This window comes from Erythrolamprus reginae, chromosome 2 (assembly GCF_031021105.1).
Source record: "Erythrolamprus reginae isolate rEryReg1 chromosome 2, rEryReg1.hap1, whole genome shotgun sequence".
NCBI lineage: Eukaryota > Metazoa > Chordata > Lepidosauria > Squamata > Dipsadidae > Erythrolamprus > Erythrolamprus reginae.
The window spans coordinates 303686885-303702842 of NC_091951.1; the positions used below are offsets into that span (position 1 = coordinate 303686885).

General features: G+C 41.5%; 1 protein-coding gene across 2 annotated transcripts in view; it reads right to left on the bottom strand.

The window, feature by feature from the left end:
• LNPEP (leucyl and cystinyl aminopeptidase) overlaps positions 1–12274 on the bottom strand; it is a 53114-nt gene extending 40840 nt beyond the window's left edge. Inside the window, exon 1 of one of the 2 annotated variants that reach the window (XM_070742987.1) lies at positions 11451–12274. In XM_070742987.1, the coding sequence (XP_070599088.1) occupies positions 11451–11472 (22 nt within the window). In that variant the 5' untranslated portion in view covers positions 11473–12274. Of the gene's footprint in view, positions 1–11172; positions 11254–11450 lie in introns of those variants that run through there. The other variant, XM_070742988.1, reaches the window with a different exon arrangement.
• Positions 12275–15958: the final 3684 nt, after the last annotated feature.

The following is a 15958-nucleotide window of genomic DNA, read 5'->3' on the forward strand; positions in this document are numbered from 1 at the left end:
AAGAGCAAGAAAGAAAGCTGCAAGCACCCCCCCTGAGCCCCCCAGGCCGGCTGCAACCTTTTAAAACACGCGCGCCGCTTCGCAGCTGTCTCCTGAAGCCGAACGCAGAAGTTAGCGTTTGGCTTCAGGAGACAGCTCCTTGGCGCTTGTATCTCGAATTTGGGCTTGTAAGTAGAACAAAAATATCTCTCCCCTCCCAGCTCTTATCTCGAGTTGCTCTTAAGTAGAGCAGCTCTTATGTCGGGGTTCCACTGTATATACAAAAATTCAGTCAACTAATGGCCAGTACTAAATTGGTGCTAGGTAAAAGTTAATGAAATTTAAGAGGCTGGATTTTGATTGATTGTGGCAATTTGACAATTCCAGATTGATTACTCTCTTCACTCCATCCCCTGGCTCTGCCTTTTGTTCTTCTAGTCGTTGCACATATAAAATAATTCATAATTTTAGTCAATGTAGTCATAATGTATTCATGGCATTGTATTGTATTAATGGCATAATTTTAGTCAATGTAGTCATAATGTATTCATGGCAAACAATGTAGGCATGGCATTCTACACATTTTATTTTAATATGAAAACATTATCTCATTACTGAAAAAGATTTAATTTTGGTGGGATACAAATGCACATGTACATCACAACATCATCTGAGCACCTACCTATGACTACTAAAGTTAGAGGTTGAAATTATAAGAGTAACTCACATTTGAGGAAATAAATACACAATCATAATACATTCCATGCTATTCAATACATAAAAATCTGGAATTAAAAAATAATATATACAAAGATATGGGGGATGTGCATGACCCAGCTTTAGTGGCATACTAAAATATCTCAACAGGATTTTGGCAAATCGGTTCATTTTAAAAATACAAAGGGGAGAGTGCAGCATCGCAAAAACACGGAAGTCCTCAAAACCCCACCTCCGGACTTCCCTGTTTTTGTGATGCTGCGATTTCGCTGAGGCTCCCCTCGCTGGGAAACCCCACCTTCAGACTTCCGTTGCCAGCAAAGCGCCCGTTTTTGCACTGCTGGGATTCCCCTGCAGCATCGCAAAAACACAGAACTCTGGAGGTGGGGTTTCCCATGGAGGGGAACCTCAGGGAAATCCCAGCAGCACAAAAATGGGCGCTTCGCTGACAACGGAAGTGCAGAGGTGGGGTTTCCCAGCAAGGGGAGCCTTCGGCTGACAACAAAAGTCCAGAGGCGGGGCATCCCAGCCGATGGCGGCTTGGGTTCGTAAGGCAAAAAAATCTTAAACCCCGGGTTTGTATCTCAAAAAGTTTGTAAGACGAGGTATCATTGTATTTCTATACACATGCTAAGAAGCTGGTCTCATATCCTTCAATTAGTATAGCACTTTAGGACCAGTAGGAAATTCCCTGTGGTTATCAATTGGCAGTGGTGTAGTCAAAAGGATAAAGAGCAAGGAAATTGAGATTTTGCCACTAAGCTCAGTTTTACGTAACTAATTTTCAAGATCCAGTTACACATATTTCTCACTACAAAGAAGTATGAAACAACTCTGTTCGGACCATACCCTGAGGTATAGTATATATACAGATATGTATTAGGTAATAATAATAAACTGCAGTGATTTGCACTTTGTAATTAATGTTTACTTGGTAATAAATGGCCTGTTATTAAAATGTGGTTACAGTCTAGATCAGGGGTGTCAAACTCGTGTCATTATGAAACCTGCGGCCCACATGACGTATCATGATTTCCCCCCTTCATTAAACCAGATGTGGCATTTTGCCCTCTCCAGGTTCCCCGAAAGACTCTAGAGCAGTGGTTCTCAACCTTTCTAATGCGGCATCCCCTTAATACAGTTCCTCATCTTGTGGTGACCCCCAACTATAAATTTAGCGCCAATTCTTCCAACAGATCTTTAAGCTGATTGGCAAGAGGACAGAGGGACACCCCCCTGTAAACGCCTGATTGGTTGGATTGTAAAAATATGTTCCGAGATGCAAGAATAGAAGCTTTAGTTTCTAACACCATTGGAAATTTGTCTTTTCCCATGGTCTTAGGCGACCCCTGTGAAATGGTCGTTTGACCCCCAAAGGGGTCCCAACTGCAAGGTTGAGAACCACTGCTCTAGAGCCTGGGGAGAGCGGAAAATGTGCCTATCAGGCCCACCAGCAGTTGGGAAATGGGGCATTTCTGGCCTCGAGGGGGCTTCCTGGGGGGGGGGCCGTCATTTCCACCCTCCCCAGGCATTGAATTATGGGTGTGGGCACTCACGCATGCATGATAGCACGTGCGCACACACATTTGGCACCCATGGGAAAAAAGGTTCACCATCACTGGTATAGCAATATTTTTAGATAACATTATCCAGAAAATGTTCCTGTAGTTTTAGCAAATTCCAATGGACAATAATAAAGAGCAATCCTACCCCAAATAACTGATCTCTTTCAGTCTTAATTTACAAGTTAAGTAAATGGGGAAATATTGCACAAGTGAAATAAATTATCAGCAGAATTATTTTGGCAAAATTGTATCCTAAATCAGAATTGATTATATTTCAAATATAATCTCTTTTTAAATTTGGCAACTCACTGAACAAATGTTTTCCAGAACTATCCTATCTTTTTTTTAGAAGAGGGGAAAAGGCAAGTAAAGTTGCTTTCCTGCACTTTGAACACAATCTTTATTTCAAATGCTAACTAACCATCAATCAATTGTTCACCTTTCTTCTTTTTAAAAGTACAAAATAGAAAGATTTGCAGCTTAAGAATCCTAGTATTTAGTAAATTATTTAGTAAATTCTGAATCTTTCCTTATCAGTACAAATTAAGATTGCTCACAAAAAGTTCTTCTTTATTATCAAACTCAGGGATTTCAGCAACAGTAATAGCATTTCTGTGGTCCTGTACTGTTGTTGATTACCACAGAAGGTGTATATTACAGTAATTTTTCCAAAATAAATTCACTCTGTGTCACAGACAACTTGCAATCTGTTCAATATACCAACATTTTTGTTATTGGATAATTATTTTCCAAACACTTTAAGCCCAATATTTTACCTGAAAAATACTTTCTATAACAAATAAAAGATTGGCTTCATCTATATGACTTTAACCATTCATATTCCAACAAAAGGGTCCAAGGAGATAGATGTAATGAACAGCTGAGGTAGCCAATATCGACAGCTCTAACACTTAAATATAACAGGAAGGAAATGAGATTCAACAAGCTCAGGCCTGATATAAAGCAAGACCTTGTTTAATTTTGACTTATGTTGCCTTCTGCCATTCTACTTGTGCTTTTTCTGGCTTTTCTTGATATGTCCATTGTCTCCTCTACAAATTAAAACTAGAAAAAGAAAATGTATATCTCATGTAGTTTCTGAAACCTAAAATTTTAAAACATTATTTATGTTATTGTTTCTTTTAAAAAGACAGACAGAAAAAGAGGTTTGTGTCTGGCTCAAGTCATGTGTTGCTCAACTTGTTCAGCTAAAATATCCAACTTTGCTTATCCTTTGTGCAACAAAGGATAATATTTTATACAAGTTCACAATAAAAATAACAAGTCTATTAGACATATATTTCTAAAAAATTCTAAATCTTTGCATCACTTTGGTTTTTCACATCTGACTATCGGATTAAAAAATAAATTTTCTTACATCCAAATTGAGAAGCCAACTTTCAGAATTTTTTTCTGTACTTCTGGAATCAAAGCTCTATTGTGCCAGAAACTGATAGACTGGTTAGAAAAATTATATTTTTAATTTAAATATTTAACTTGTCAAGCAGCAGTATAGTGAAAGTAAGGTTGCATACTCAACTACAAACTTAACAAACAACTCATCTTTTGGTTTCCTTTCAGTCACAAGTTTAAACAGAAATCTAATACATTAGTTGTTACACCATTCTTTCAACAGATCATACTGTTCATCCCTTTAAACAAGCATAAAAGCAAACTTCAATTTGCATTTATGAAACTTCTATATTTGAATTTCATCCCAAAAGTTCAGTGACCTTAGGATACCTGTTATTATTATCTTAGTGCCCACTGCACTGTCTGTGCATACCTGTTGATGGATTGATATGGGGAATTAAAGCAAGATATTAGAAAGAACCAATTACCTAATTTAACTGAATTAACAGGTTAACAGAATTGGAAGGACCTTAAAAGTCATCTAGTCCACTCCCCACCCCCCCAAGCAGAATTGATTGGAGAATGGAAAATGTTTTATATGTAAATATATTACAATATATATTGATAAGAAATATTCATAAATATTTTCTATATCCGACATCTATTCTCTGAAATTCTATGAACATATCATGAGCAAGGCAGTCCTGGGAGTTCAGCTTTAAAACTCATTAATAATACTGCACTCAAACAGCAGCAATCATATCCTGAGTAAGCAGAAAGCAGAGGATCCAATCATCAGTCTCTTGAAACATAGCACTGAAAATCAATTATGGGTAAAAGCTTCTTCAACACTAACTTTCAGAAAATTCCAATGGTTTTTTTTTTAAAAAAATGCTAAAAAGAAATCTAGCATGATTTTTTAGAAAATATCCCTAACCACCCCACCACCCCACCCCAATTCTAAAAGTTAAAACATTTCTTCTTCACCAATTCTTCTTTTCTGTGAGCCTTTAAATATAGAGTCCCTAAGCCAATACATATTTACTTAGAGGAAAAAGGCCAGTTTATAAATAAAGTACTGGTTTTATTTTTAAAACTTCAAGCTTCATGGTAAGTGGAACTTGTATGTTAAAGTATTTGTCTAGACACAATCTAAGAGTTCAACTTTGACTTATATTTTTCAAAAAAGATTTGAAGATTTAAGTAGGATTATGAATTCCCAGGAGAGCTCTGAAAAGAGGCATCTGCCAAATTACAACTCAATTTCCAAGAGCTCAACACAGATATATATTCATACTAATCAGTTTTTTCATGAGTTTAATTACCATGTTTGTGTTTCCACCCACATTTTTGCCATAGAGGGACAGAAGACAGAAGAATACCAGAAACAGAAAAAATAAAGTTCCCTTAGCACTTCTAAGAAAAAAGGGTCTTCTCTACCACAAAATTTGAAATCATCAAATAGAATAGCAATTTGGCAATAACAATTATTTAGACAATCTTTTAAATGAAGAGTTTGAATGATCTGTTTTGATAAATCCATACAAGGTCATTTAAAACTATGAAATGAGCTTCTTTTTGCTGTATCTTAAAATGAACTTTATGCAATAAAATATATATTTAATATATACTGCTCAAAAAAATAAAGGGAATACTCAAATAACACATCCTAGATCTGAATGAATGAAATATTCTCACTGAATACTTTGTTCTGTACAAAGTTGAATGTGCAAAATAGCATGTGGAAATGATTGTCAATCAGTGTTGCTCCCTAAGTGGACAGTTTGATTTCACAGAAGTTTGATTTACTTGGAGTTATATTATGTTAAGTGTTCCCTTTATTTTTTTGAGAAGTGTATATTGGGCACCTACAATGTACATGAAATGCCAGAAAACAATTCTTGCATTTTTAATATATATGGTAAAAACTTTATTTATTAACACTTGTGTGCTACCTGTTCTTAAAATATGCCCACTTGTTAACATTTTTGGACTCAAATGTAAAAAGAGGTTCAATTGCTGATTTAAATTTCAGTTTTCTGCCAGGAACTCAGGGGATATGCAAACACTCTTTCCAATATTTCTTTGTAACAACTCCTCACTGAGGTAGATTGGGCTAAGAGTCATTGGCCAAGTTATCCAGTAAGTTTCCAGTGCTGAAGTAGACTTGAACCTGGATCTCATCAATTTTAGTCTAGCTTTTTGCCTACTATACATATTTTAGACCAGTGCTTCAACACATTGGCAAATTTATCAGGTGTGGACTTGAACTTCCTGAATTCCCCAGCCAACAGGCAGCCTTGGGAATTCTAGTGGTTAAAGGCCACACATCTTGAAATTCTAAAGGCTGAGTACCATTATTTTACACTGAATGACTTATGAAAGACACATGTTCTGCTGAGCTATAACCTCAGTACAGTGGTACCTCTACTTAAGAACTTAATTTGTTCCGTGTCCAGGTTCTTAAGTAGAAAAGTTTGTAAGTAGAAGCAATTTTTCCTATAGAAATCAATGTAAAAGCAAATAATGCGTGCAAACCCATCAGGAAAGAAACAAAAGCTCGGAATTTGGGTGGGAGGGGGAGGAAGAAGAAGAAGAAGAGGACAGTCAATGTCAAAGGAAGAAGGTGAGGTGAGGGGAATCAAAAAAATCCAAAAATTTAAGGCTTAAAAAAAAAAAGAGGGACTCTGAAGCTGCGAGGAGGAGCACGTGCCTCCCATACACCCGGCGCGATGCTGCCTCCCATACACTGCGCCAGAGAAACCCAGGTGGGTGAGAGGGGGGGATCTCTTGCTCCTTTGACCAAAAGAGGCTGCTGCTGCTGCTGCTACCTGCTTCCTCTTCCTTCCCATGCTGAGGGGCTCCCATCTTCTCTTGCTGGCTCGCTTTGTAGCCGCAGCCTTTCCTTCACCTGTGGTGACTCCTTGGTTTGGCTGAAGCTGGATTGATTTGGCAAGGGTGAAGCGCCCCCTTTTGCCTTTCCACACCCAGATGCTCTGGGAGGCAACCTCGCGCCGAGTGTATGGGAGGCAACGCAAGGGAGTCACCACAGCGAAGTGGTGTATTCTCTCTCCAAGTGCCCAGAGAAAGGAAAATCCACAGACAAAGGTAGCATACAAATCTAATAAATAATAATAATAATAATAATAATAATAATAATAATAATAATAATAATAATTATTATTATTATTATTATTATTATTATTATTATTATTATTATTAAAATGCTCTGTTCGCTCAGAGAGGAGCATTTCTTTTCTCTGGGCACTGGAAGAGTTTTATTCCCTCTCCAAGCGCCCAGAGAAAGGAAAATGCTTTGTTCGCTCTGGACTGCCAAAGCCTCCTTAAGTGCCACCAAAAGGCTCCTCTGGCAGCCCAGAAAAGCCCAAGATGGTCGGGATTAAAGGGGGAATGGCAGGAAATTGTCCGGGCCTTCGTGCCACTCTCAAATTTCCTGGGAAATTTTTCCGGACTCAGGTTGTTAAGCAGAAAATAGTTCTTAAGAGGCAAAAAGATCTTGAACACCTGGTTCTTATCTAGAAACGTTCTCTGAGAAACATAGAGGTACCACTGTATTTGGGATCTTTCAAATTATCAAGAATTGTAAACTTTTCACAAAATACTAGCCAAAATAGTCACTGTAAAATATAAAATACAGGTAGTCCTCAACTTACAATAGTTCATTTAGTGATCAAAGTTACAACAGCACTGAAAAAAATGAGTTGACCATTTTTCACATTTATGACTGTTGCAGCATCCCAATGGTCACGTGAACAAAATTTAAATGCTTGGTAACGTTCATTTTAATGACAATTGTAGCATCCCAGGGTTGTAGCATCCCAGGATTCTGAAGAGCAAAGTTGAATGGAGAATCCAGTTTCACTTAACAGCCATGTTACTAACTTAACAAATGCAATGATTCACTTAACCACTTTGGCAAGAAAAGTCGTAAAATGGGGCAAACTCACTTAACAAATAAGTGCTATTGCTGTCTACAGCAGGGATTTTATCAACATTTGAATTAGGAGGTATTTTTGTGCAAATACATTGGGAAGAAAACTTTAGAGCAATTTATACAAATCTTTGGAATATTTTTAATAGTTTTCATGGCTTCTTCAGAAATGGAAACAAGGAAAATGGGTTTAAAAAGTCCATTTAATATTTTTTATCACTTTGATCATATATGTTTTGATCTTTTCAATCTCAAGTATACTTGGAATATTGTATTATGTAGTCAGTTCAGGACATCACACATCAGGAATAAGGAAAAGCTGAAACAGATTCATTGTAGAGTTACCAAGATATTAAGAGCTCTGAAAGAATCCATTAAACAAGAATCCATTAAAACAACTGGGACCCTATCATAGGCCGTCCTGGGTCTCAGAAGGGCGGCCTAGAAATCGAATTAATTAATGAATAGTAAATATAGTGCCTAAACGACTATCACATTCAAAAGCTATTCTCAGTTGAAAATAAGCACAAAAAGATAAAGAGTGAAATTAAAAGTGAGAGACTGAATATTAGAAAGAATTTCCTGATAATAACATAGATAAATCTGCCAGGAACATTATGGTCTTCCTCATCCAAAAAATTTCATACGGGGTTATATGGTTACTTCACAGGAATCTGAAGCAGATGACTGGATTAAATGGTCTATAAAATTACTTCCAATCCTATGATTCTAGACAAGAGAAAGGATTGCTACTCTGATCTAAGTAGATCAACCTGTAACTGTTGCAAGAATGTTATCTCTAAAATGTGTTTATGTAATCCCTGCAATTTCATTTCATGTAAATTCTGATTCTTACCACAATGTATGCTAAACCCCTTAATCCCAGTTAACTTCATTGTTCTTGAATTTACTAATATATGCACTATTTTTGCAAAAGTTACAATAAATGACTTCAAGTTATTTTAAAAATTTTAAAACTTTTAAAAATCTTGTAATGTTTTTCCTCAGGCCTAACGAGTCTACATAATATACAGTACAGTATATCTGTATATCACAAAGCAGTAGTGAAAAGGAAATAACTGAGTCCTGGCTGGAAATCAGAATTTACTTGTATCTGAAAGATAAAGCCGCCCCGAGTCTACGGATAGGGGCGGCATACAAATCTAATTAATAATTATTAAATAAATAAATAAATAAATAAATAAATGAAATAATAATAATAATAATAATAATAATAATAATAAGTTTTAAGACCTGGGCATCCTTTACAGTCAACAAATAAGAATAATAGAGTGTTCTTGGTGTTTCCTTTTCTAATTCAAGCACCACTGAAAATCTGGATTTAATTAATCTAACCTTAATGCTTCATAGCAAAGATCACTGCACCTTACTTGAGGTGATTTCATCAGTATTGTCCATGTGGTTTCCATGGTCTACCTTTTTTTTCTTTTTCTGGCATTTTTTCCAGACTTTCCAATCTAGTATTTCAATCTAGTACTCAGGATTCTCATGAAAATTACCATCCTAATAGATACTTCACTCAACCCTACTTAAATTTCCAATCCAGGTGTTTAACCAACCAACCCTACTTAGTTTCTAATCCAAGTGATTGGCCAAATGCTGACACCAACTGAAGCTTCTTACAATCTGGAAATGAGTAAACCAAAAAGAGAAAGATATTCAACAAACAGAGATTGTTAATAACCTAACCAATATTCACTGTTCATTGTAAGAAATAAAGGGAATAAACCTATTTTAAATAAATCATTACACAAATAAATTCTAAATAGGACAACAGTAGTATTTTCCTACTTTCTTAAATCTTCTGTGATCACTCAAAACTGAGATTTCTGAAAAATCGTAGTAAATTATCGATAAAGGGGAGTATTTGTAGCTCTGAGTTAAAATGACATGTTCTTGTACTGAGTTTGATTGTTTTTTTACTAGAATATCTCTTCTAAAATATCCTCTGGGAGATATTTCTATTTGTTTACCAGGATATATCCCTTGTGAACAAAAGTTTTGATTCATTAACATTAGAATAGAATAGAATAGAATTTTTATTGGCCAAGTGTGATTGGACACACAAGGAATTTGTCTTGGTGCATATGCTCTCAACGTACATAAAATAAAATATACATTTGTCAAGAATCATGTGGTACAACACTTAATGATTGTCATAGGGGTCAAATAAGCAATGAAGAAGCAATATTAATAAAAATCTTAGGATATACGCAACAAGTTACAGTCATACAGTCAACATGGGAGGAAATGGGTGATAGGAATGATGAGAAAAACTAGTAGAATAAAAGTGCAGATTTAGTAGAAAGTCTGACAGTGTTGAGGGAATTATTTGTTTAGTAGAGTGATGGCGTTCGGGAAAAAACTGTTCTTGTGTCTAGTTGTCTTGGTGTGCAGTGCTCTGTAGCGACGTTTTGAGGGTAGGAGTTGAAACAATTTGTGTCCAGGATGTGAGGGGTCAGTAAATATTTTACCCGCCCTCTTTTTGACTCGTGCAGTATACAGGTCCTCAATGGAAGGCAGATTGGCAGATTAACATTATAAGATATTCATATAACATTGATTTCAAGATTCCAGGTTTTTTTTCACTGAAAACTGTTGCATTTTGAAATACCAGTCGCATTCTGTAATTGAATTATATCTAGTAACTAAATTCTAAATAAAATGGATTGTAACCCCATCATCATACTTAATCATATAAACAATTAAAGCTTTTACATTTTCTAATTACTGAATCCCCAAGAGACCTTCACTAATCATAAAATAAAGTTCAAACCTTTGCACAAAGAATTCAAGCTGTTCTTGCTACCCTATTTCCCCCCAAATAAGACATCTCCTGATAATAAGCCCAATGGAGCTTTTGGGTACATGGCAATAAGGCCAAGTGCTTATTTCAGGGTTCAAAAAAATATAAGACAGGGTCTTATTTAGGAACAGGACATTTCTATCATCACAATAAGCCAAATGGGAATTGCTCTGTTGATAAACAGCAGTAGCTATCATCTCTAAATTAAAACTCCTGCTTGGGAATGGAGAACCTTCCCTTGGCCCAGTTTCAAGAAGGCAATTCATTTTCCAATCAGCTTCTGGACACCTCCAGTCAGACCCTAGAAAAGCTGAACTGTAGAAAACCCAATAAATAGGAAAGAAAATATTTAAGAAAAAAAAGAAAGCCAGTAAGTCAGAAAGGATTTACATCACTTGAGATGCTGTTGGCTCTTAGCCAAAGACAGGTGGTGACAGAGATTCCCTCCTCCTCTCTGAAGGAGGACTGGGTTTCCCTGCCTTTTAAGTCTCTCCAATTCTAGAAAGGCTAATATCTGGATGCAATTATCAACACGTGCTCTTTTTATACACGGGTAGTTTCCCTCTCAGAAATTATCCGCTGTGCCCCACAGCGCCAAACTGATGCATTCGCTTTATGGGTCCGGTTTTATTCTCCCCGCCCTCTCAGGAAGCCAAACGCGACCCGTGAAAATTTACCGCTCGACCTTTACGGTAGGAAAAGGGGGGGGGGGGGAGAGACGTCCTTCCCCCAAACTTTCCACCGGCGACTCCCAGGCTGTCACCGTATAACAACTTTACCTTCAAGGGTTTTTACGGGGCGGGGCGGCCACCTTCGCCCCAACACACCTGGGGAAGCGAAGGAGGGAGAGAAGGAAGACTCCTCTGAGCCGGCTGCTTTAAAAGCGCGCGGCCTTGAGATTTCAGGAAGTTTGACGCCGGGCCGTGGCTTATTTTGAACGGCCGCCTGAGGGCCGGGGGTGGCTCTGCTGTAAGTAGAGGTCCTCCAGCAACAGCCCGGAGGAGTCAGCTTACCGCTGGCGCGCGGGAAGGCCAGAAAGGGCATTGCTTTTACTCACCGCTACTGGGGAAGGACTCCATTTTCCTCCTGCAGCGAGGCGAGCCAAAAAGACGAAAAAGGGCGGAAAAGACGAGGCACGTCCGAAACCAAAACAAACAGAAAGCAGAAGCCGCTGCCGCCGCCGCGGCTCCTCCTCACACCTTGGCCTGCTCCTCCTCCTCCCACAGCTGCATGTTACCGAGGCGGCCGCGACTAAGTCTTTTGCGGTCCTAGGGAGGCTTCGTGCAGCCTCCGTCGCCGCTGCCTACAGAATAACAAGCCCTGTGACGGGAGCAGGACGACGGTCCCCGGAGGGAGCGCTGGTCCGCTGCCCACTCGGCTCGCTCCCCCTCCCAAGCCGAACGGCTCTGTCGGTTCAATGTCAAGGGCAGGCACAGCCCTCAACCATTTTCTGCTTCTCCGCTTCTCCAACCCCTCCCTTACTTAGGGATGGGCTGTTTAGCGGCCGCCGAGGCCACCTCCTCTCAACGCTTCGGGACCCGCTTGAGGAGGCCTATGCAAGTGGCTGAATTCCAGGGGCGGCTGCGCCTGATCCAGAGACGGGGGTTTTCCCCCTTCCCACCGTTTGGAGCCCCTGTTGTCTAAAAATACGATTGGAATCAAGCTGAGATCCGAAGTTTCACTTAGAAAGGGTTAATTTAATTTCTGGTTCAGGCCCGAATAAACGTGCTTTCCCAGTTTCTTTTTCTCTTCCGTGTTTTAGGATGTTTGCAGCCTCTTCCCTCTTTTTACCCCCTGAAAAGAGAGGAAAATTGTCATCAAGTTGCAAAACCTCCCACCAAACAAGTGATGGTAGTAAATCATCTCCCTCTCCCCCCCCCCTCTCTCTCTCTCCCTCCCTCTCTCTGTGTGTGTATTAGAGAGAGACAGAGACACAGACAGACGGACAGTATATATATTATATAATATACAGTGGTACCTTTACTTAAGAACTTAATTCTTTCCATGACCAGGTTCTTAAGTTGAAAAGTTTGTAAGTAGAAGCATTTTTTCCCATAGGAATCAATGTAAAAGCACATAATGCGTGCAAACCCATTAGGAAAGAAATAAAAGCTCAGAATTAGGGTGGGAGGAGGAGGAAGAAGAAGAGGAAGAGGACAGTCACTGCCAAAGGAAGAAGGTGAGGTGAGAGGAATCAAAAAAATCCAAAACTTTAAGGCTTAAATAAAAAAAGAGGGACTTGAGGTGGCAAGGAGGAGCACGCATACACATAGCGCAAGGCTGCCTTCCATACACTGCCAGAGAGAGAAACCCAGGCGGGCGAGTTGGAGCGCCAATGAAAGGCTCTTCTGGCAGCTCAGAAAAGCCTGAGATGGCTGGGAATAAACGGGAATGGTAGAAAACTGGCTGGGTCTTTGTGCCGCTCTCAAATTTCCTGGGCTCGGGTTCTTAAGTAGAAAATGGTTCTTAAGAAGAGGCAAAAAATATTGAACACCTGGTTCTTATCTAGAAAAGTTCTTAAGTAGAGGCGTTCTTAAGTAGAGGTATCACTATATAAATGTATGTGTGTATGTATAATATATATATATTCATAGATTTTCATGGGTATAGGTATGTAGGACTTGACACTTGTGGGACCTCGTTGAAATATTGCCAGGATTTTTACTATTTTACCATTTTTACCATTTTATACTATTAATTATTAATTTGTGAATTTTTCTATTTCTATTTATATGTATTTATATTGTGCCACATTTTATTAGCATTTTTACCTATTACTAATTTAATCCTTTTTTAATATTGGGAGGGTTCGCTAATTAATGGATGATTGGAATAGAGTTAATCTTGTGCATGGAATGAATGATTGGTATGAGTGTGATGGTTGGGGTGGGTGGGAGTACGGTATGGATGAGATGATTGTGAGTAGTATGAATGATAGGTTTGGCCCACCTGACGCTCGGGAGACAGGAGAGGAAGGGGCACCGATCTCTGGGGTGACAGAGGGCCGGAATATTCCTGTGTTGCTGGGGAGAGGCAGATATGGTGGGGGCCACAGAGTTAGCCGTTCCAGGGGAACGAGAGACCGTTGCTTAATAACGGTCCCTTGTTCCGGCTCTGTGAGCCCAATCTTGGGTACTGGTGATGAGTGTAACTCTGGCCCTGGGCTCAGGTTGCTGCTGCTCAATGCCAGGTTGGTGGTAAATAAAGCTCTCCTCATCCGGGATCTGATCCTGGATGAGGAGGCCGACCTGGCTTGTATTACTGAAACCTGGCTTGGCCCGGAGGGAGGTATCCCTCTCTCTGAAATTTGCCCAGCCGGGTTTCAGATATGGCATCAACCTCGACCCCAGGGAAGGGGGGGAGGAGTGGCTATTATAGCCAGGGAGAGCCTTTGCCTGCGTAGACTCATTGCTCCGGAAATTGCAGGTTGCGAGTCTCTCTTGCTGAAGTTGGACTTAGGGGTTCAGGTGGGCTTATTTCTCACGTACCTGCCTCCCAGCTGCGTGTCAAAAGCCCTGCCTGTGCTACTCAAGGAGGTAGCCGGGTTGGCGGTGGAGTTCCCCGGACTCATTGTCCTGGGGGACTTCAATCTGCCGTCACTCGGCGAAACCTCTGGGCTGGCACAGGAGTTCATGGCCACCATGACAGCCATGGACCTGACTCAAGTAGTACAGGGTCCGACTCACGAGGGAGGGCACGCACCTAACATGGTATTCCTTTCCGAGCAATTGAGCAATGGTCTGAGACTAAGGGGCTTAGAAGCGTTGCCTTTGTCATGGTCAGACCATTTTCTGCTACGGCTTGACTTCCTGGCTCCAATCCTTCCCCGCAGGGAGGCGGAACCAATGAAGATGTTCCGCCCCAGATGCCTGATGGACCCAGAGGGCTTTCAGACGGCGCTTGGGGTTATTCCAGAGGCACTCTTCCACAGCTCGGCGGAATCCCTCGCTGAGGCCTGGAACAGGGCTGCGGCGGGGGCTCTTGACCGGATTGCGCCTTTGCGACCTCTCCGCGGCGCTAGACCCCATAGAGCCCCATGGTTCAACGAGGAGCTCCGGGAGTTGAAACGCCAAAAGAGACGTCTAGAGAAGCGATGGAGGAAGAGTAGGTCTGAATCTGATCGAACACTTGTAAGAGCTTTTATTAAGACTTACAAAGTGGCGCTCAAGGCGGCAAGATGCGCGTACCATGCCGCCTTGATTGCATCAGCGGAATCCCGCCCGGCTGCTCTGTTTAGGGTGACCCGCTCCCTTCTTAATCAGGGGGGAGTTGGGGAGCCCTTGCAGAGTAGTGCCGAGGAGTTTAACACGTTTTTCGCTGATAAAGTCGCTCAGATCCGGGCCGACCTCGACTCCAATTGTAAAACAGAGTCGACTGACAACGAGTCAGTCGAGGTGACTGGGGCACATACTTGTCCACCTGTCTGGGAAGAGTTTGATCTGGTGACACCTGATGAAGTGGACAAGGCCATCGGAGCTGTGAGTTCTGCCACCTGTTTACTGGATCCGTGTCCCTCCTGGTTGGTCTCGGCCGGCAGGGAGGTGACACGGAGCTGGGCCCAGGAGATTACCAACGCTTCCTTGGGGAGGGGAGTCTTTCCAACACTATAAAGAAGCGCTCGTGCGCCCCCTCCTCAAGAAGCCCTCCCTGGACCCAGCCGTACTTAATAACTATCGTCCAGTCTCCAACCTTCCCTTTATGGGGAAGGTTGTCGAGAAGGTGGTGGCACTCCAGCTCCAGCGGTCCTTGGAAGAAGCCGATTATCTAGGTCCCCGACAGTCAGGTTTCAGGCCCTGTTACAGCACGGAAACCGCTTTGGTCGCGTTGATGGATGACCTCTGGCGGGCCCGGGACAGGGGTTTATCCTCTGTCCTGGTGCTCCTCGATCTCTCAGCGGCTTTCGATACTATCGACCATGGTATCCTTCTGCGCCGGTTGGAGGAGTTGGGGGTGGGAGGCACTGTTCTCCAGTGGTTCTCCTCGTACCTCTCTGACCGGTCGCAGTCGGTGTTAGTGGGGGGTCAGAGGTCGGCTCCGAGGTCTCTCCCTTGTGGGGTGCCTCAGGAGTCGGTCCTCTCCCCCTTGCTATTTAACATCTACATGAAACCGCTGGGTGAGATCATCCAAGGACATGGGGTGAGGTATCATCAATATGCCGATGATACCCAGCTTTACATCTCCACCCCATGCCCAGTCAACGAAGCGGTGGAAGTGATGTGCTGGTGCCTGGAGGCTGTTGGGGCCTGGATGGGTGCCAACAGACTCAAACTCAACCCGGATAAGACGGAGTGGCTGTGGGTTCTGCCTCCCAAGGACAATTCCATCTGTCCGTCCATCACCCTGGGGGGGAACTATTGACCCCCTCAGAGAGGGTCCGCAACTTGGGCGTCCTCCTCGATCCACAGCTCACATTAGAAAACCATCTCTCAGCTGTGGCGAGGGGGGCGTTTGCCCAGGTTCGCCTGGTGCACCAGTTGCGGCCCTATCTGGACCGGGACTCATTGCTCACAGTCACTCATGCCCTCATCACCTCGAGGTTCGACTACTGTAATGCTCTCTACATGG